General features: G+C 39.5%; 1 protein-coding gene across 1 annotated transcript in view; it reads left to right on the forward strand.

Annotated features, from left to right (window-relative positions):
* The window catches only part of EHHADH (enoyl-CoA hydratase and 3-hydroxyacyl CoA dehydrogenase), a 32,757-nt gene extending 13,727 nt beyond the window's left edge, over nt 1–19,030 (forward strand). Inside the window, exons 5-7 of the mRNA XM_016200095.2 lie at nt 2,837–2,941; nt 13,358–13,699; nt 16,136–19,030. Coding sequence (XP_016055581.2) covers nt 2,837–2,941; nt 13,358–13,699; nt 16,136–17,397 — 1,709 coding nt within the window. The 3' untranslated portion in view covers nt 17,398–19,030. The remainder of the gene's footprint in view (nt 1–2,836; nt 2,942–13,357; nt 13,700–16,135) is intronic.
* The last annotated feature ends 2,994 nt before the right edge of the window (nt 19,031–22,024 follow it).

The following is a 22,024-nucleotide window of genomic DNA, read 5'->3' on the forward strand; positions in this document are numbered from 1 at the left end:
GTCCATGTCCCAATGCCCAGAACCTGTGAATATGTTACCTTACATTCAAAATGTACTAATGTTATTGAATTAAGGATCTTCAGTGGGAGAGTATTTTGGATTTTTCAAGTGGGCCCAATTTATCACAAGAGTCCTTAGAAGAGGGAGGCAAGAGGTCAGAGAGGAGAGAAGATACATACATAGCTTTGAAGATGGAGGAAGATGCAACAAGCCAAGAAATGTAGGCAGCCTCCAGAGGCTGGAAAAGAAAAGATTCTTTCTTAAAGCCTCCAGAAATAACACAGTTCTGCTGATCTATTTTAGACTTCTGATATCCTAAACTAAGATTACAAATGTGTGTTGTCTTAAGATACTATGTGTTTGTGGCAATTTGTTACAGCAGCAATAGGAGACTGTTACAGTAGCTGTTAATGATGATGATACTAAGAATCTTGCTTTGTGGTATGGGAAAAATTTTTTTTTTCCTAACAAAGGATGTTAAAAATAGCTGTCACGGAAAGTTAAAGATTCCCTACTGATATAGGGAAAAAAACACCAGCGTTGCAGGAACTGATCCTATATGAAATTAATAAATGAATAGATTTGGATTAATTTGTAAGTAAATAGCTAATGTATTCTGATCTTCTGAAACTCGTAAGAGAGGTAATTCTGGAAAGTGGATGAATGACAGCACCAACTATTGCTTCTCCACAATTCCCTTGAAGTGCCACCTGAAAATGCGTCTTTAGCAGTGACTACAAAAGACATGCTCGAACACATTGCAGTTCATTCCCCGATGTTCTCTGTCCAATCAGGTGACCAGAACTACAGTGCCCTGTGCTTCCCGCTTTTACTTTCTAGGTCCCATCCTCCTTGTGCACTGAACAGCACAGGAAGCCTCTGCTGTATTCTCTGAGAGCTTTTACCCGGCCCTGAAGAGTTCTTTATGATTATTCATAGGCCAGGAGTGCCCCCCAGGCTCTAGGCCTTGATGAGATACCTCTTATTATCCAGCATACACAGGGAGGCGTGGGAAGTGGTACTTTATAGTGCCTGCCTTTCAGATTTAGGTATAGGCGGGTTTTCTCTATATTTGACCAAGATGTTGAAGGTGAGTTTTATACCCAGGGCTCCCAGGCAGCAACAATAAATATCAGCAAGTTTCATTTCATGATCAAAGCAAAACAAACCACAATCTTAAAGTTTAAAACCCCAAACCTATAAAAATATTGTGACATAAGAAAAATGAAACATAAATTGAGTCTGCTTAAACAGATGAAAAAATTTTAGAAAATTCACATTATTCTAAATTAGAAAAGAAAATAGTTTATTAGAATAGGAATACCCTGTTTAAAATAAAAACATTTAGCTACAATTATTTCTTTTCAAAGCAACAACAACAACAAGAAGATGGGATGGAACAGACACGGAATCAGCAGGTTGGAGGAGAAATAGACATTTATAAAATTCAGAAGAACTTAACAAAAAGATACATAAGATGTAAATAAATGGAGGTCGCAGGCCTAGGAGGTATATAATGAGGCCTCTGCCATGAATAATATAAGAGCTCCCAAAGCACGAAGCAAAAAAGGTGAGAAGTAATAACCAAAGCAAAAAGTAGTAGAAATTCTTCAGTTAGGAACTAGAACCAGAGATGGTATTTTAGCAAGCACAGCATTTTCCTGGAAAAACTGATGAGAAGGTATAAATGCCTGATGTATTTTGGTAATGATTTAAAACTTCCAGGAAATAGAATCACGCAGGCTCCCAAAGGATAACAACAAAACGCGACAAAGGGCTACTTTCAAAATAACAAAAATCACTCCATCCACAAATAAGTGCTAAATGTGTGGAACAGCCATATATTAAGATGGTCTGCATCTTAAAAATGATCATCTAAATCAGCAGTTCTTAAAATGTGATTCAGGACTGTACCTGGCTGGACCTTCTGTTCTATGGTGGAGGCTGCCGGAGCCACCACTGGACACTAGGCACTTCTGGCATCACCACTGGACACTAGATGTCACCACCTGAGAAATGAGATTTAAGCTATTACTGTTGCTTAGTGTCACTAACTGCAGACTAAAAGCCCTTAATAGAGCACTCCATTCACCAACCTTGGTGTCGTGGGATGCATCCTAGCTGCCTCTGGTCTGAAGGAATAAATGTCTCATCATCTCTGTTTCCTTTGCAGCTTCTGTAGTAGGAGTGGGGCTCCAAAGCTCAGACAATAGTGATCCCACAAACTAAGGGAGTGGTTAAGATGCTGGGTAGCTGAAAAAAAGGTGGAAGTCCACCCCATTTATCCTGTGTGATTTTTATTATAACTTATATAATGTCAGCTTAATACAGGCTTTTCTTGTCTACCCAACCATATTTATCTTCGGGCCCAGCCTTTTTTTGTTTGTTTTGTAATCAGCGATAGCCCTTGGTACATAAGATAGGAGATACTGCTACTACTAATTTAAAACAATCATCTCATATTTATATGGAGATCTATAGTTCATAAAGTGCTTCTATAGATATCTATAGAATATAAAGAGAGTATGTTATTTTCACTTAATACTTAGAATTACTAGTATAAGCATAATTATTCCCATTTATCACAAGGATATTGTAGCCCTGCACATTTCTTCATGGTGACAGAAACAGTGAAAGATAGAGCTGGAGCTTGAATCCATGTTTTCTGGTTACCCCTTTAGTGATCTTTTTTACTACAGCTGTCAGTGTGATGCTGCTTGTTTATTTTATTTAATAATAGATGTTTCTATCCAGGACAGAGATGCTCCCTACTAGAGAGAGTAATGCTTTTGCTTTAATCTCACATTGTTCTGTGACTTGTTTTGTTTTGTTTTAGGAAGACATGTTTTGGCAGACGAAGCACTCAGGCTGGGTATTCTAGATGAAACTGTCAACTCAGACCCGCTTGATGAAGCAATCAGATTTGCCCAGAGAGTTTTAGGTAAGAAGATAATAAAAATAGCCTCAAATTGGAAACAAGCTAAACATCTATCTCAGGAAACTCCTTAAGTATCTTATGGTATATCCATGTGATACAATATGACGCAGCTTTAAAATGATTAAGAAACTATGTATTTATATGGTATAAATGCCATGATATATTGTATTAAATAAAAAAACATCATTGTGTATAGTGGTTCACCATTTGTATAATAAGGAAGAGGTGGTGGGATTGAATGTCTATATGAGGAGAATGTATATATGTAACTGTTTGTGTATAAAGTACTTCCATAAGGATTCATAAGAAATGGTTAGTGATTGTCCTTGGGAATGGGGCTGGTCAGCCAGGGACACAATTGGAAGGAGGCTTTTTATTATTTACTGTTATGTACCTTTTGAATTTTTATCAAATGAATGTATTGTCTATTAAGAAATATGATTAAAATGAAGACTAACAAGCAAATAAACATTTAAGCAAATAGGAGACAAGCTCTATAATTTACAATAAAGTGTGGTTCTGTTTCAGTGAGGTATGTTTCTCTCTCATTGTTTTCTCACTTTATGGAGCCATGGCATTCCTGTAAGAGTTCTTTGGAGTGGCACTCCTAGAATTTTTCTTTTATTTTTTTAACTGTTCCTTTTTAATTTATGGAAGTTGGCAGCAAGATGGAGAAGGTTAGAGTGTCAGAAAAAATAATTGGAAAGAGTGCTGGGTTACGGGCACAGCAGGGTGTTCATCTCCCTACTTGGTGGCAGGCAATGGCTCAGTGTCATTTAAAGGTATTCTTTTGAAAAAGTCATTCTTTTATCAACCCTAGTAGAGAAAAAACACTTTTCTGAAATAATCCTTCTTTTTGTGGCTCTAGCCAGTTACTGTTTTAATGTAATAGGAAAAGTTTCAACTGGAGAGATCAGAGTTTGTAGGGAAAAAGTACTGGTGACTCATAAAGAGAATCAGCAGGTCTTTGCCCAAAAGGGAATGAGTTTCCTGCTGTCTTTCTCTGCCTTCCAGACAATCTTCAGTACATTTTCATCACTGATTTCATTGTGCCTCCTGAGAGGGCTTATTGTTTTGTTAGTAGTCACCTGGTTGGCCAGCAACAAAGGCTATTTACACTTGGAGGTCTTTAAATTATTTTTGGTTTGGGGCTTAAATACACTATTATTTATACCCATGGTTTTATTTTGTAAAGAACTTGATTTTAACAGCGAGCTCTTTGCCTGAACTGATTTCCTTAGATTCAGGTTTGAGGGAAGTTACTTCAAGAGATAGATGAATATCAATGTCTAGTATATTTATAAAATTGTATGTTTTCATTTTTAAAATTCAGTAAATTTAAATTAAAAATTTTCAACAGGTTTTTTTTATTTATAAAGTTTATAAAGCAGTCTACGCAGTCTCAGCAACATTACACAGTTTGTCCACTTGGTGGCAACCAAATATTGAGGAGGAATCATCTGCCTTAAGACTTGGTAACTCACCAGTTAACAGTATGGAAATGGTTCTGGGCTTTGGACGATTATGTTTAATTATTTTAAGTTACAGTCATGAAGACTGTGTATAAAGATGTAAAATTATTTGGTGTAAAAATGTCTAAAATATAAATTTATATATATTCTATAATCATAGTGACATAGAATGTTTGTGAATACAGACAAAAATGTAAAGGAAATACACAAAAATGAAAACAAGTTAATTTTACCCCCAAATTTCATAAATGATCATTGCTTTGTTTTGATTTTTTCCAGCTTTATTGGGGTGTAAATTACACACACAAAAATTCACTCATTTTAATTATAGAGATGGATGAATTTGTATAATTATTTAGTTATGTAGTCACTTTCAAGAAGATATAGTTTTATCACCCTAAAAAGTATTCTCATGCCCCTTTCCAGTAGTTTCCCTCCCACAGACAACCACTGACCTGGTTTCTGGTTTTTTAAAAATTTTTTATAATTTCCCATAGATGGCATCACACATATTATAATATGTAATCTTTTGTGTTGACCTCTTTCACATAGCATAATGTTTTTGAGATTCATCCATTTGTTTTTATTACTAAATAGCAATCCATAGTATGGATATACCACAATTTGTTTATCCATTTATCAGTTGATGTACATTTAGGGTGTTTCCACTTTGGGCCTACAAAAATCTTTGCAGATATGTTCCCTTTTACTTGGGTAAATACCTAAGAGTAGTATTGCTGGGTCATAAACTAAGTGTATGCTTAATTCTTAAATGCTTTTTAAACTTGATGATTAATGAAAAACCATTAGTGCTTTGAAAGATACTAATTTCTGCCAAGTAAATTGAAAAAGATAGAAAAATAATATGATGAGACTGAGTTTGAATAAGTTCATTGTAATAGTACACCCTTTGTAGTGCTGTTAGAGGTCAGTTGGGCAGCCATGTATTGAAACTTATTCATACCTTTGACTTAGTATTTCTATTTTTAGGAATTTATCACAGAGAGATAGTCACAGAAGTACACAAAGATTTGTGTACAGTGATACCCACTGAAGCTCTATGCATCATTGTAGAATATTGGAAACAACTCAAATATCTAACTTTAGGGGATTAGTTACATAAAAGATACTAGATCTCAATGAAGCAACCCCATTCTGTTATTAAAACTTCCATTTTTTAATAAAGTTGAAGAACTGGAAAAATACTTACATGTAATATTTAAGTAGAAAACAGCCAGAGAGCAAGTTGCACAAATGTGTGTATGTGTGTGTGTGTATGTCTTCACATGCATATTTGCAAAAGGGAAAAAAATTTTAACGTTAACAATGGTTGTATTTGGGTGGTAGGTAATGAAGACTCTTAATTTTTTTTAAATAAAAAATGTTTATCTTTTCCTAATATCTCAGTCATTAAATTTACCGAGAGGGCAAAGGATGCCTGGCCAGTGTGGAAGAGGTGCAGTCTGATAGAGAAAAGGGCTCTGGACTGGAAGTCAGGAGGCCTGGGTTCTAGTCTCACCCTTAGCTAGATGGACCTTAAATCATCAGCTGTTTGGACTTAATCAATAAATGTTCAAGAGAATTAGTTGGTTTCAAATCCTGTTCTGAGACCCCACAAGCTCCAGTGTTTGGGCTCCAGTTTTTTGTTCTGGCTACAACCTGGACAACTACACTGTGTCTCTTCTGGGGTTTAGGGCTTAGAATCCTATGGAAAATTCTGGAACTCCTCCCTCCCTCCCTCCCTCCCTCCCTCCCTCCCTCCCTCCCTCCCTCCCTCCCTCCCTCCCTCCCTCCCTCCCTCCCTCCCTCCCTCCCTCCCTCCCTTCCTTCCTTCCTTCCTTCCTTCCTTCCTTCCTTCCTTCCTTCCTTCCTTCCTTCCTTCCTTCCTTCCAAATTACTGCTTGGAATTCTGTGATTTCCTGGCTTTGTAATAGGTAAATGCTAGAGAGATAAAATAGAGAAATAGGGCAGATGAACCGAAGGACTAGCTCAGAGATTCTCATCTGCATTTGCCATTTGTTATCTTACCAAATGTGTAGTTTAGCTAGGCTTATTTATTTTGCCTTTCGTTTTTATTTGAGGTCTTGTGCTTTTCCTTTCTTTTTATGTTTCCCTGATTTCCTCTTTTTTTGTTTGCCTTTAAATATAGCAATTTAGTATGTGGTTGTTTGGCAGAACAAAATTGATGGATTGATTTGAAGAACAGGCCCCACAAAACTCTATTATAAAAACATATACTCATTTTATAATAGATACCTGTTATAAAATATATTAAGAATAAAATGTATCAATAATAATAAAATATGTTAATACAAATCTATAGTTATGTGAAGCTAGTACCATTGTCTTGATCTAGAGCAATGGTTCTCAAACTTTACTGGACATCAGAATCACTGGGAGGGTCTGTTAAAAGAGATTGTAGGACCCCACTCATTACTTTCTGATTCAGTACGTCTGAGATGGGGCCCACAAATTTGCACCCTCTAATAAGTTCTTAGGTGATGCTGATGCTGTGCTCTTGGGCCCCCACTTTGAGAATCACTGATGTAGGAGGACAAGGGTAAGTATGGAGATGACTTTTCCTAGTTTTCACTTTTTATACCTGGCATGCAAACACTACCTGCAGTCCTAAAGATATCAGTTAAGCAGTTATGAAAGGCACAGTTAACATACAGATGTGGATGGTCTCACACTGTGTGAATATACCAAAAAGCGCTGAATTGTAAACTTTAAAGTGGTTGTTTTTATGGTATGTGAAACATATCTCAATTTAAAAAATACATGTAAAATTTTTGTTTCCTTTTCCCATTTGTAAAAATGTTCCATTAATTCAGCCTATTCCCACCCCATCCTGCCCCCCAACTCCACTGCTGAAATATTGACTTGAAAAATAAAACGAAAAGATTAAGAGCACGTATTTAGTTTTCACATCCAATAGGAAAGGAGAGAAGGAAGGGACTTTCCAAGGGCAATGTCGCAATCAGCAATTTTGGAACCAGTTATGTGTGGGAGGGGATTGCAGAAGGTTAGCATGTATCTAAAAATGTGATTTGGGAAGTCACTGCAAATTACAAACTTAATGTGTGTCCTGGAAAGTTAACTGTGAAAGTTAGTTTCATGCATCTTAATGCTCTTGTTACATGAATCCTCTCAGACTACTGCAGTGCAGTAGATTTAGCAGAGAAATTCAGAATTACTTGGCCAAGCCAGATTGCTTTGGCTACACTGGGGAGAGTAGGCTCCTGTAAAATGCTATTTATTTGCGCTTGCATTTGGTCAGTAGCCTGCTTTTACCCAAACTGAGTAAGAACTCATTACCACATGCGTGTTTCTGGCATGAAGCTGAAAGTGCATGCTTATTCAAAGATGGACATGAGACATCGGACTGGGACCTGCAACTCAGGAACCTAATGCTCTGCTATTGTCCCTGTAATGAACTCTGGTCCTGTGACTGTGACTGCACTGGGCTGTGTTAGCCATTTTTAAGAATTCTTATTTTGCCTGAAGACCTCGGTCTATCTGTTCATTTTGATTTTGTGGTTTTAAAAAAATCTTAGTGGTTTCCTCTTTCTTTCTCTTCATTTTATCTTTTATTCAGATAGTAATTTATTTTTACTCTCTGTGAACATTGATATAAACATATTTTGCAAGAGCAGAGTGACTTATGTAGGAGGCCTACGCACGTGTCCAGATTTAACTTCCTTTGGACGTACTGCCCAACTTCTTTGGGTGACCTCCTGCAAGCCAGGGAAAGTACAGTTGCTTATCTGCTCTTTGTAGAGCTTCTATGACAGACTCAGCTTGCTGTTTCTCAGAATTGGAGAAGAGAGAATCCTTTATGCCTTAGGAAACCATTTCTATAAATGGCATGTTGCATCTCTCTTTGTTTTAGTTAGGAAAAAAATCTCTTCCTGTCAGTTTACCAGAAAGGGAACAGGGAAAATAATCACTTCCTTTTTTTCCATTAGGAACACTTTTTTTTTTTTTAACCAAAACTTGAATATTACGCCTTAGAAAACCTCGAAGAATTAAGAAAAAAATGTGAATGAGTCAAGGAAAGAATTCAACTGTAATAAGCATATTTGAATCATGAATTAATTCTTTTACCCATTTTCCTGTGCAGCAAAATGCTGGTACTGAGCTGCTCACACTTGCCTCTCTTATTATGTAGATACAGCTGAGTGATTTTAACACTATCAGGACTTTAAAACTACCAAGTGTATAAGAAATACACTTTGAAAACACCAGACCTGTGGACTCAAAGGGCAAATTCTGAATATATTTTGTAGTAATAAACTGAAGTTGTAAGATAACATCCTTCAGTTACAGCTACAGCAAGAAAGGGATAGGAAATTGTACAGGGAAAAATGACCTATGACGGTGTCCTGGTCCCAGTCTCTCCAGCAGATGCACTTCACTTTACCCTGGGGGGCGCTGGACAAGTGCCTCAGGCAGCTCCCAGAACGCCCATCTGCAGCCTGAGAGGTTCTGAGTATCCCCAGGGTTATGCTGATCAGCAGTATTTACTGTGCACCATTAAGCAGGCTTTGCTTTATTTTCTTTCTCCCCTCCCCTCCCCTCCCCTCCCCTCCCCTCCCCTCCCCTCCCCTCCCCTCCCCTCCCCTCCCCTCCCCTCCCCTCCCCTCCCCTCCCCTCCCCTCCCCTCCCCTCCCCTCCCCTCCCCTCCCCTCCCCTCCCCTCCCCTCCCCTCCCCTCCCCTCCCCTCCCCTCTCTCAGCTCTTTCCTTTTCAGTTTCTGGCCTAGGGAAAACTTGCCAGGAGCTGTTGCTGTCCTTGATACAGTGGCTGACATAACACTTTGCTCTTGGACCTCCCAGAAGCCACACGTCAAAATCAATGGTTGAATTTTTAAAAAAATACTCATGCCCAGACCCCCCCTTTAAGACTCTTAGTTTAGTCTATGTTGGGGCCTGGGCATCTGAGCCTTTTAAGCTCCCCAAATAACTCTGCTGCGTGCTGTGGTGCTGAGAATCAGCCCGGCATGGCGGAAACAGTGGCCACGTCCCCAGGCCGGGGCTGTGCCTGTTCCCGCACAGGCTGCAGCAGCCCCGTTTATGCCACAACACCCACAGCGCGGCCCCCTTCCCTCGGCGCCTTGGTCCACGCACAGCGGTCCTCTTCCTACTGCGCCCTCCTGTCTTCCTTCTGGGCCACCAGCAGTTAAATCGGGCCTGGGGCAGGTCTGCGCCCTTCTTGCTGAGCTCGCCTCGCCTCGGGCGGAGGAGCTAACTCCCTGAAAAAGCAGCAGGGCATGGGAGCCCGCGGGGTAGACCTAGTGCCTGTTCTCCAGCCGCGGCCGGGGCAGGACTGCGTGCGCTGCCGTCTTTCCCCCTCTCCCGAGTCCTGTCCCGACATCATGTTGTAAATCAGCAACTGAAAAATCCATTCTTCTCAGTTCTACTAATAATCAGGCATTAAAATATTCTCCCCTCCTGTCTTAAAAAGGTTGAAATTATACAGATTTCACAGATATACTTCCAAGTGCACATGATTACACCCTAACCTTACTGTCCGTTAGACACGTAGTAACACAGGAACGCCAGACAGGCTCATATGTCTTCTTATAGTGAAATTGCTTATGAGGTTTGGCAGGTTTTCTGTGTAACCACATGTACATTTTTGGTATAATGGTTTATTCTTGAAGAGATGGTAGCACGTTTTAGAAAACAGTTTACGGTATACCATTTTAGAAAACAGTCTTGATAATGTAACTTGTTATACACTTATTCTTTTTTGCAGCTTTAGAATCATTCTAGGGTGTTATTTTAAAAAACAGACAATAAGGTTTCTGGTTAGAAATTTATATATCATGTACATAAATGGAAATATTTATATTTTTATGCTATTAAATACTTATATCCAGGAACATGGGCTCTCTCTCTCTCTTTATTAAGGTCTTATTTAATGTTCTTCAATAAAAATGTTATCTTCTTAAAGGTCTTGTACCTTTCTTGATAGATTCTTTTCTAGGAATTTTTTAACAGCTCTAATGAGGCATAATTTACCTTATAGAGTTATGCAGCTATCCCCATAAATCAATCTTGAATTTGTTCACTACTCCAAAAAGTCCCCTCATGACTTTTTGCAGCTAGCCCCCAGCCCTAGGCACCCACAGATCTTTCCATCTCTATACATTTGTCTTTTCTGGCCATATACTATACTTGGCATAGTATAATATGTAATCTTTTGCATCTGCCTTCTTTCAGGTAGTATAATGTTTTTGAGGTTCATCTGTACTATGTAGCAGTAATTTATTTCTTTTATTGCTGAGTTGTGTTCCATTGTATGGCTATACCACATTTTCTTTCTTTTTTTTCTCAATATATCTTTATTGATTTCAGAGAGAGGAAGGGAGAGGGGGAGAGAGAGAGAGAAACATCAGTGACGAGAAGGAGTCATTGATCAGTTGCCCCCCACTGTGGATCAAGCCCGCAACCTGGGCATGTGCCTTGACTGGGAATTAGACCTTGATCTCCTAGGTCCTAGGTCAGTGCTCAACTGCTGAGCCACACCGGCCAGGCTATACCACATTTTCTTCATTTATCAGCTGATGGACATTAAGATTGTTTTCAGCTTTGAGCTCTTAGGAATAATGCTGCTATGAATATTCATATAAGTTTTATATAGATGTATGTTTTCATTTCCCTTGGGTGGATTCCTAAGAGTGAAATTGTTGGGTTGAACAATAAGTTTATGTTATCTTTTTAAGAAACCGTCAAACTGATTTCTAAAGTGGATGTACTATTTTACATTCTCACAAGCAATGTATGAAGGTTCCAGTTACGCCACATCATTACCAACATTTGATACTGATGTCTTATAGTCATTTTAGCGGGTCTGTATTAGTTATATATAGCTGCATAACAAATTACCCCAAAATTTAGCTGCGTAAAATCAAACATTTATTAAAATCTTACAGTTTTCTTGGGTCAGGAATCTGGGCATGGTTAGCTAAGTCCTCTGGTTTAGGATTTCACAGAACGTTACATTCAAGGGTGTTGCAAGGATTGTATTCATCTCAAGGCTAGACTGGGAGAGAGGATCTGCTTCCAAGCTCCCCTGGGTGTTAACAGAATTCAGTTCCTTATTGTCCATTAAACTAAGCGCCTCAGTTCCTGTCTGGCTGTTGGCTGAAAGCCTCCTTCAGCTCTGCTACATGGGTTTCAACAAAGGGCAGCTCACACATGGCAACTGGCTTCCATCAGAGTGAGGAAGTGAGAGCGCAAGAGAAGGTGAGATTTTTGTACTTCAGTCTCAGAAATGAGGTTGTTTAGAACCTGCCTACACGTTCATTGTGGTTTGAATTTTCATTTCTCTAATGACTAATGGTGTTAAACATCTTTTCATATGCTTATTAGCCGTTTGTATATCCCCTTTGGTGAAAAAAGGCACTCAATTTTTGCCCGTTTAAAAAATTGGGGTGTTTGCCCTCTTATTATTGAGTCATCAGAGTCCTTTATATATTGCAGATAAAGATCCTTATTAGATATTTGATTTTCAAATTGTATTCGTTTTCTATTGCTTTGATAATACATTACCACAAGCTTAGTTTAATCAACCCAAATTTATTTTTTACTGGTCTATAGGTCAAAAGTCCAGTAGGGCTCTTACTGGGCAAAAATCCTGGTGTCAGCAGCTTCACTCCTTTCTGGAGGTTGTAGGGGAGAATCCATTGTTGGCAGAATTCAGTAGCTTGTGTTGTAGGACCAATGTCCCTGTGTTCTTGCTGGTTGTAAGCTGAGGGCTGTCCCTAGCTTCTAGAGGCCATGGTCGTTCTCAGTTCTTAGCCCCCTTCCTCCATCTTCAAAGTCACATCATCCCCAATAGGTTGAGTGTTTTCCATGTTGCATCTTTCTGACCCTTTCTTATCAAATCTCTTCCTCATTATAGCCAGGAAAGGTTCTCCTCTTTTAAGGACTCCTATGATTAGATTGGGCCAACCTGGGTAATACAGGATAATCTCTGCATCTCAAGGTCTTTAACCTTAATCACCTCTGTAGAGTCCCTTTGCCATGTGAGGTAATAAGCTCCTAGGCTCTGGGATTGGGAAGTGGACATTTGGTGGAGGGGTGGGGTGGGCATATTTTCTTCCATTCTGTGGCTTATCATTTCATTTTCTTAATGATGTTCTGTGAAGTACAAAAGTTTTTAGTTTTAATAAAGTCTAATTAATCAATTGATTTTTCTTTCATGGATCATGCTGAAAACACTTTGCCTAACCCAAGGTCACGAAGATTTTTCTCTATGCTTTTCTAGAAATTTTTATAGTTTTAGCTCTTCAATTTAGATTTATGATCCATTTTGAGTTAATTTTTATATATGGTGTTAGATAAGGATCTAAGTTTCTTATTTATTTATTTTTGCATATGGATATCCAGTTGTCTTAGAGCTATTCTTTGAAAGAACTTTTCCTTTTTCTCTGTGAATTATTTTGGCACCTTTGTTGAAATGAATTGGCCACAATTATAAGGAAAGAGAGTTCTCAGCTCTTTCATTGATTTGTATGTTTATCCTTATACCAGTATCACACTGTCTTCTTCTCTAGGTATTTTTAAGTTTTTGTTACTATTGAGAATCAAGTTGAAACTGCCTTGAATCTAAAATATTATTAGCTCAGAGCTATTTTCCTTGAAGTGACTGACAGATTAATATTTAATCTATTATAAAATTGGAACAATAGGAAAATTCTGCTTTTATGCCTGAATTAGGTAACTTGAAATTGCTTTGGATCCATTAAATTCTCATGGAACTGAGTTGCAAAGATGTTAGAGAGTTTGGTATTCATGTTACATTAAATATCTTGTTGAAGAGCATTTAATTTTGTACTTTGAATTTGAGCAGATTATTATCACTATTATTATTGATTCATTTTCCCTTAATGTAAGGAACATTTCCAAAGACCTGATTTTCTTTCTTATTTCTTTCAGATCAGCCTCTAGAATCCCGTAGACTCTGCAACAGACCCGTCCAGAGCTTGCCCAACATGGACTGTATTTTCAGCGAAGCCCTAATGAAGATGCGGAAGCAGCACCCTGGGTGCCTTTCCCAGGAGACCTGTGTCCGAGCAGTCCAGGCTGCCGCCCAGTACCCCTATGAGGTGGGCATCAAGAAGGAGGAGGAGCTGTTTATGTACCTTCGGCAGTCAGGGCAGGCCAGAGCCCTGCAATATGCGTTCCTGGCTGAGAGGAAGGTGAACAAGTGGTCAGTTCCTTCTGGAGCATCCTGGAAAACAGCGTCGGCCCGGCCCATCTCCTCGGTTGGCGTTCTCGGTAAGAACATGGGGTCGTTAATGTCCTTCTCCAAACCTGCACGTGTGAAGTGCTGCCACCATTCGCTTAGGGCCACCTGGTGCCAGGTTCTATGCTAGATATATTACATGTGTTAGCTAACTTAATTTTCAACCCAGCCCATGAACTATCTTCATTTTACGTGTGAGGCCTAGAGAACAGATCTTCTCAACAAAGAGCTAAGCACAAGTGGCGTGAGAATCTGACACTAGGTCTGTCTGAATCCAGACTCTGGGCATTTTTCATTTATCCCAACCTCTTCCTTATGTGAATCTGTCACTCCTGGATTTCCCAACAGTGATTATCATTTGTACCACTTTTTTTTTTTTAATTTTTTTTTTGTTTAAAATATTACAGATGTCTCTTTTTCTCCCACATTTTAAGGTGTGTTCTGTCACTCTTACAGCTAGGCATTTGGAATGAAGTCTCTGTCTTTCTGGTCCCTAGAACCATTCACTTCTCCTCATTCAAAATCACTATCTCAAATCCATTTGAACCCTGAAACAGTAGAGCTTCCCTACTTTTGACACCTGGAATTTTCCCAAATAAATGCCTTCTTTCCTCAAAAGCTAGCTCTCTGATTGATCTCTTTGGGCCACTTTTCTAAGCTTCACTCGCTCTTCGTCTTGGCCCAAGAATGGTCTTTTGTGGATTTTAAACCCTGTGAAATGGGAATCAAAATGTTATATGTTTCAGTTCATGTACAATCTTTTGCGGAAAGAGGTTCATAGTTTACTAAAAGCATCAACTTTCTTAACCCTCACCCAGTTCTTTAGCACCCTACCCAACCTGGAGGGAAAGAGCCCACTCTATACATCTTCTTAATCTGTTATCTCAGTCAAGTTTTAGTATAAAATAGTATGTCTTTTTAAAATTTTCAATTACATTTGGCATACAATATTGTATTAGTTTCGGGTGTACAACATAGTGATTAGACATTTATATAACTTACAAAGTAATAACCCTGATAAATCTAGTACCCATCTGACACCAACCATAGTGGTACATACTATATACCATGGAATACTACTCAGTCATAAAAAAGAATGCAACCTTACCGTTTGCGACAACATAGATGGACCCAGAGGGTATTATGCTAACTAAAACAAGTTAGACAGAGAAAGACAAATATCATGCGATTTTACATATATGTAGAATCTAAAAAACAAAATAAATGAACATGTAAAACAGAAACAAACTCATAGACACAGAGAACATTTTGATGGTTGCCAAATGGGAGGGGCTTTGGGAGATGGGTGAAAAGGGGGAAGGGATTAAGCTCTGCAAATTGCTAGTTATAAAATGGTATGTCTTTAATACAAACACATTGTCCTCCTTCCAGCACCGAATGCTCACTTATGATTTCTTAAGGAGGCGGATAAATAGTGTGACAAAGAAATTATGAGTGTTCCTTTTTTTGTAATCTTTCAGCAACATCAGTATTTGTTTCTGGTTGTATACCTACTTGTTTCTTCTTCCCTATATTCCTTCAAGTCAAGAGTAACTAATGCAAAATAATAGCCAAACAAGTTTATCGGTATTGCTTGTTAACCATTGTTTGAGAGATTCCCTATTTCTCCTTTGTTAGCCTTTTAAAAAAGGCTTCGGGTAATCTGGCATGGAATGTTTAAAAGATTGAAGTTCGTGGGTTTTTTTTAAGTATACGCCACATTGCTCTGAAAAGTATTTGAGGAAAAAAAACATGTTTTAAACATACAGAAGACAACATGGATAGAAATAAGCTGAGTTCGGTTGTTTCACCTTCTTTGTGTTCATCCCCACACTGCTCTGCGTTTCGTCTTTGTGATGCAGTCTCCCCCGTGCCCTGTGCCCTCTGGAACTTTCCTACAGCCTCACCTGCTTCACTGATGGCTCCCTCATCTGTCTTCTACTTGAATCCTGGCTTACCCTGGGCACCTGCTTCTCCTGCAGCCCTCTCAAGAGAATGGTACTGCTTCTCCCATACTTCATGGACCTCAGCGTCACTGCCAATTCCTCTTTCAGGCCATTGTTCCTTTCAGGACAGTCTCCTCTGTGGTCCTGCCATCTATTTCAGTCTCTCTATCCCTCCTCATTACTGTCATTGCTCACTCGCATTTGCTGACAGTTTCGGTACCTGCTCACAGTTATCCAATTGGGCCTAAATCCTGCTGCCATCCTGATTGTCTCCATCGTCTGTGTGGACAGTTCCTGGAGCCCTGCTGCTTGAGGTTCCTTTACCTCCTCAGATCCAGTGACATGCACCTCACTTCACTTCTATGACCCACATCAATGGCCTCAGTATAGGGCTTTTCCTTACCCTGACATTTGACGTCTCACCTTTTCACCACATTTCCACAGAAGCCTTGAATCCACTGAGTAATTTTCCAGTTCTCAATACCATTGAATCATTTTTATCTCCTTTACTCTTATTTACAGGTCTGGGAACAATGGGCCGAGGCATTGTCATTTCTCTTGCAAAAGCCAAGATTCCTGTGATTGCCGTAGAATCAGACAAGAAGCAGCTAGAAACTGCAAACAGGATAATAACCTCCATCTTGGAAAAGGAAGGATCCAAAATGCAGCAGAGTGGCCACACTTTGTCAGGACCAAAACCCAGGTTAACTACATCTATGAAGGAGCTAAGTAGTGTGGATTTAGTCATTGAAGCAGTGTTCGAGGAAATGAGCCTGAAGAAGCAGGTCTTTGCTCAACTGTCAGCTGTGTGCAAGCCAGAAGCTTTTTTGTGCACCAACACATCAGCCCTGGACATTGATGAGATTGCCTCAGCCACTGATCGTCCTCACTTGGTCATTGGCACCCATTTCTTCTCCCCAGCTCACGTCATGAAGTTGTTAGAGGTTATTCCCAGCCGATACTCTTCCCCCACTACTATTGCCACTGCTATGAACTTATCAAAAAAGATTAAAAAATTTGGAGTAGTTGTAGGCAACTGTTTTGGATTTGTTGGGAATCGAATGTTGAATCCTTATTACAATCAGTCATATTTCTTGTTGGAAGATGGCAGTAAGCCAGAGGAGATAGATGAGGTGCTGGAAGACTTTGGTTTCAAAATGGGACCTTTTAGGGTATCTGATCTTGCTGGGTTAGATGTGGGTTGGAAGTCTCGGAAGGGGCAAGGTCTTACTGGACCTACACTGCCTCCAGGGACTCCTGCCCGAAAGCGAGGCGGCAGGAGATACTGCCCAATTCCTGATATGCTCTGCGAATCAGGACGATTTGGCCAGAAGACAGGTAAGGGTTGGTACCAATATGACAAGCCATTGGGCAGGATTCACAAGCCTGATCCCTGGATTTCCAAATTTCTGTCACAGTACAGGGAAACGTATCGCATTGAACCACGTGTCATTAGCAAGGATGAGATTCTTGAGCGTTGTTTATATTCACTCATTAATGAAGCATTCCGTATCTTGGAAGGTGGGATAGCTGCTAGCCCAGAGCACATTGATGTTATCTACTTACATGGGTATGGATGGCCAAGGCACAAGGGTGGGCCCATGTTTTATGCCTCCACAGTTGGGTTGCCCACAGTGCTAGAGAAGTTGCAGAAATATTACAGGCAGAATCCTGATATTCCCCAACTAGAGCCTTGTGACTATCTGAAAAAATTGGCTTCCCAAGGAAATCCTCCTCTGAAAGAATGGCAAAGCTTGGCAGGACCCCCCATCAGTAAATTGTGATTCGGCCTTTCAGGTTATGCACTTCACATGCTGGCATCAGGTAACGCTCCCTGAATTTTATTGACATTAAATCCAAAGGTCCAAATTAAGAATGCTCTGAAATACAAAGTTAAAGAAATAATCGGCTAAGCCTCCTCTTTGGGTCTTCTGTCTGATGATTCTAATGGGTCACATATTCACTGATGTGCTTCCTATGCCTCTGAATCTGTCCCTATCAGATAAACTATTTCAATCTCAATGAATAAACTCATGTTAATACCTTAACAGCTGAGAAGAGAGCCTCAGGAATAAGTTGAAGTTCCCAAGTGCCTTTATCATTGGAGAAATATGTAATCAATTAATAACTGATAAAAGCAACTAAGTTATAAATTAATTTTGACTCCTGTCAGACTCACACACATAGCACTGATAGGAAATCTCATGGATCCTTCATTCAACAAACATTCATTGTGCCTCCCCTGAGCATCTTGCACAGCACTTGGCAGACCTAGAGCCCAGACGGGCATTAATCCAGCATAGATACCTGTGATGAAGTTCAGTCAATAGTCTCGGAGGTGGAGTGGAGATAGTTGGCAGGGTAGAGTCAGCAGTGAGGGTCTCTGTCGGTGAACATGAAAACTGCCCAAGGAGAGGCAGGGTATCAAAGACAGAACAGAGTTGAAGTTGTAGGCAAGACACAGTTGGAAACTGCTGAGGGTCCAAGTACTTCAGACCAGAATGGGGAACTCAGAGTAGCTTGACAAGTCGTGTTCAACATATTGCTCCTGTCTGAGGCCCAGTCACGCATGTGCACAGTTGTGCTTGTTGCCTGCAAGGGACTCTATTGTTTGTTGATAGTTTCCTCAAGATGAGGGGATGTCTTGGTCTTTCTTTACTCTTCTGTTCACAGAAAAATAATAGATAATAAGCAGTAGGTTGTTGACTTAGTGTGAGAAGGGATCTTGGAGAACATCTAACCTCCTCTGATTCTGTGTTAGATTTAGATTCTGTAACGATGCCAGTTTTCCTGTCATGATAAGCCTTGATGATATTGGATGTGAAAATGGTTGAGTCTTGAAAAATCTAAAATTGTTACAAAACAAATTTTGTATAATTTTGTTATAATTATAAGACTTCTCATTTAATGTTTTGTGTGGTTAACAGTTGAGGGCTTGGTCAACACAAAAACTTGTACACAAATGTTTAGAGCAGAATTATTCATAATAGCCCAAATTGGAAACAAATGAAATATCCATCACTGATGGATGGATAAACAAAGTGTGGAGTAGCCATACAATAAAATATTTGGCCATAAAAAGAGATGAAGTACTGATACATGCTACAAAATGTCTTGAAAATATTTTGCTAAGTGAAAGAACCCAATCACAAAAGGCCACATACTGTATGAACATTTATATAAAATGTTCAGAATAGGCAAATCTATAGAAACAGGAAGCAGATTAGAGGCTGCCTAAGGCTGGAATGATTTGGGGTGAGGAATGGTATAGGATTTCTGTTAATGAAAATGTTTTGAAATTATTGTGATGATTACATAAGTCTGTGACTCTACTAAAAACCACTGAGTTGTATACCTTAAATGGATTAATTTTATGGTGTTTAATTATGGATCTCAATAAAGTTTTTAATAAATAAATGGGCTCAGATTGTTATCCTTCAGTGTGATGCTGTTTTCACAATATTTTCACCTGTGAACTCAAACAAAACTATCAAAAGTTCTGATAGAGAAATCTTGAATGAATATACTACGCTTTTCATTGTAAAAACAACAAAAATACAAAATACCCCCCTAAAGTGGGCCTTGAATTGCAGTCCATTTTAGAATAATTTTTAAGATGTATATTGCTGGAGTTTATATAAATTTGTCCTTGAAATTAAAGACATCAATAGAAAAGATTCCTGAAAGTAGTAACTTTGTCTCCAAAGTGAATTCTTTTCAAATTAATATAAACACACACACACACACATTAACTTTTTCTTCTTTAGACCTTTAGTGGATTTTATTTTGAGTTCTTAAAATTCATTTTTACCCTACACTATCTTCTATATCAGGGCTTTGAGAGTAGAGTGTCTATGAATAGGTTTTATGAGTTAATAATCCCTGAAATTTTATGCTAATGTTTGTGTATATGTATCTGAATGCATTTCTTAGCAGATACCATATTCTCATAAGTGTTTATGATCCAATAAAGGTTACAGACGAACACTTTATATATAAGTAAAACGGGAAGAAGAAATATAAGTTTATTTTTATTTTATATCAAAGGAGGCAAACCTAATTCTAATTTGTTGGGTCCTCATAAAACAATATAATGAAACCTTTCCAGCATATACTATCTCATCCTTGAAAACGCACTTGCTTAAAAGGCTTATTTTGTTGTTGTTAATAATTTTAAAGCTACCTATTTTTTTTAAAAAAAGCTTCTGAATGACATTTTAAAAATGTATTCTAATGGTAATTCACTCTGATGAGAACGATATATTAGAAGCACCCTTGAAGCTTTGCCATAATACTCCAGCTTTAAAGATGAGACTAATGATGTCACTTTAATCAGTAACGACACTGTGCAGCTGCAGTTGCTACCTACTTACTCATTTCCGGCAGGAGCAGGTGTGTGTGAGAGCGATAAAGTGAGGGACCCTAAACTCCCCTGATTAACGATGTTACAGGATGGCACATGCAGATCATACTCTACATACTGTAGGTACCTGGAATTTCTGGGGTCTCACATCTGTCCTTAAAAGAGACCCCTATAAATCAGAAATATTGTGGGTTCACTAGATTGTTCTAGTCCTTTTGGCTGCCACTGATGAGCTTAATATAAATCAAGTTCACTGAACTATGTTTAAAAGCAGCTTTCCACGAGAACAAAAGTCTTTGACTACCCTTGGGATGATCAGTGCCATCTGCTTATTTTTCCGGCTTATATATATATATTTCGAGACAACTTACACCGTTTTCTGGCAGGACAACTGCATTACACAACTCTGAGGGACACCATTTCATACTGTGGTCATAGAAATAATGTGAATAGCATCTCCTAGAGTTGTGTAAACCCCAGTATTGTTTCCAGGGCATGTTGTATACAAACTTCAAGCCCAAAACTCTCTCTGCTGTTTATTGCTCTAAGTACCTTTCTAAACAAAAGTTAGTTAACAAGAGTAGAGGGAAAGTCTCCATTTAGATTGATGTCCCCAATGGGACCACATTTTTAGAAAGATTACACCTTGTCTGTTCTTAGTTTCCCCCCCCAGCACCAGGAGAAAGAAAAACATGAGAGCGATTGCATAGGACTTTTAATTCTTGTTCAAGGAATTTCAGAGCATTTCAGTTGTAATATTTTCCTTTCCCTTTCCCTAAACTTAAAATAGCCGGGCAGAATGAGTACCTGAAAGCACCTGATAAAATGCCACAAGCAGAGCTGATGTAATCTGTCTTGTGCACATATTTCCCAGTTAGGGTTATTCCGCCTTCTCTGAGAGGAAGCAGTGCTAACAGGAGCACTTGCTAATTCTAGCCATAAGGTGAGAACCTTGGGATGAGTTAGGGCAAAACCTTCTCCAACCAAGTCATAAGTGCACTGGATTCCTGAAGCCTGCTGGGGCCCAGAGAGCTGTTGATTTGTACATTTTGCCAGAGACTGTTGGCTGTAACCCCAATGTTTCTCTTCTGCAGTAATAAACTTCCAGATTTTTAGATGAGCATTTGGTTACTCAAAATATATTTGTCAGCTTCTCTTGCATCCAGTTGTGAACATGTGACTAAGATCCAGACAACAGGATGTAAGTGGAAGTGTCCTGTGGCAGTTTTCGAGGACCTACCTTGAGAGTCAGATGGTGCACATTCTTGACTTTCTTTTTTGTCTATCCTCGATATTGCTGCCTGGAACACAGATGTGATGGCAGGAGTTTGACCCACTGTACTGGGCCACGAGGACAAAGGTGATGCCCTAGGGATGGCAGAATGGAGGGTGTTATGCAAAGAGCCGAGGTCTGAGAAAACTTCAGCATGTTGTTTGTCGATTCCAAAGAAATCAGCTGGAGGACTAGCTGTGAAAGACATGGGTCTATTAGGACTTAGGTGCACACCAGGGGGAGGAAGGGGAAGCAGCCAGTAAAGTTTCTATCATATCTGGGGGAGGGGGAGGGGGAGGGGAAGGGCAGTAAAGTTTCCACAATCCAAACTTTCCCAGTATAGGGTTATACAGAAAACAAAGCAAACAGGGCATGCAGGGTGGTGGTGTGAAATCAAAACGCAAGCTGTTTCTTTGCAGTCCCGGCTCACACTCAGAAGCAGTTTCTCCCTTGACTGAGGAGCTGGGCCGGCTCCCAAGCCTGCTTACACTCTGCTTCCAGACGGCCTCACTGTATTCCCACAAGGTGGGAGGGGGAGTTGGAGCTTGGGAGGGGCCCATGTTCCCATACACCATACAGAGGGCTATGAAGGGCTTGGTCCCTGAGGGCCTCTTGCCCCCCTGCCTTCCAATAGTCATTTATGTGAGAGAGATCAATTCCTATCCTGGGTAAGCCAGTGCTACTATATGTGTTTAAATACTCGCAGCTGCCCATAACCCTAACTGATGCAGGTGGGGTCCAAGATTTAGTGGTGGTTGCTTTTTTTGTTTTTGTA

This window comes from Miniopterus natalensis, chromosome 6 (genome assembly GCF_054644295.1).
Source record: "Miniopterus natalensis isolate mMinNat1 chromosome 6, mMinNat1.hap1, whole genome shotgun sequence".
Classification (NCBI taxonomy): domain Eukaryota; kingdom Metazoa; phylum Chordata; class Mammalia; order Chiroptera; family Miniopteridae; genus Miniopterus; species Miniopterus natalensis.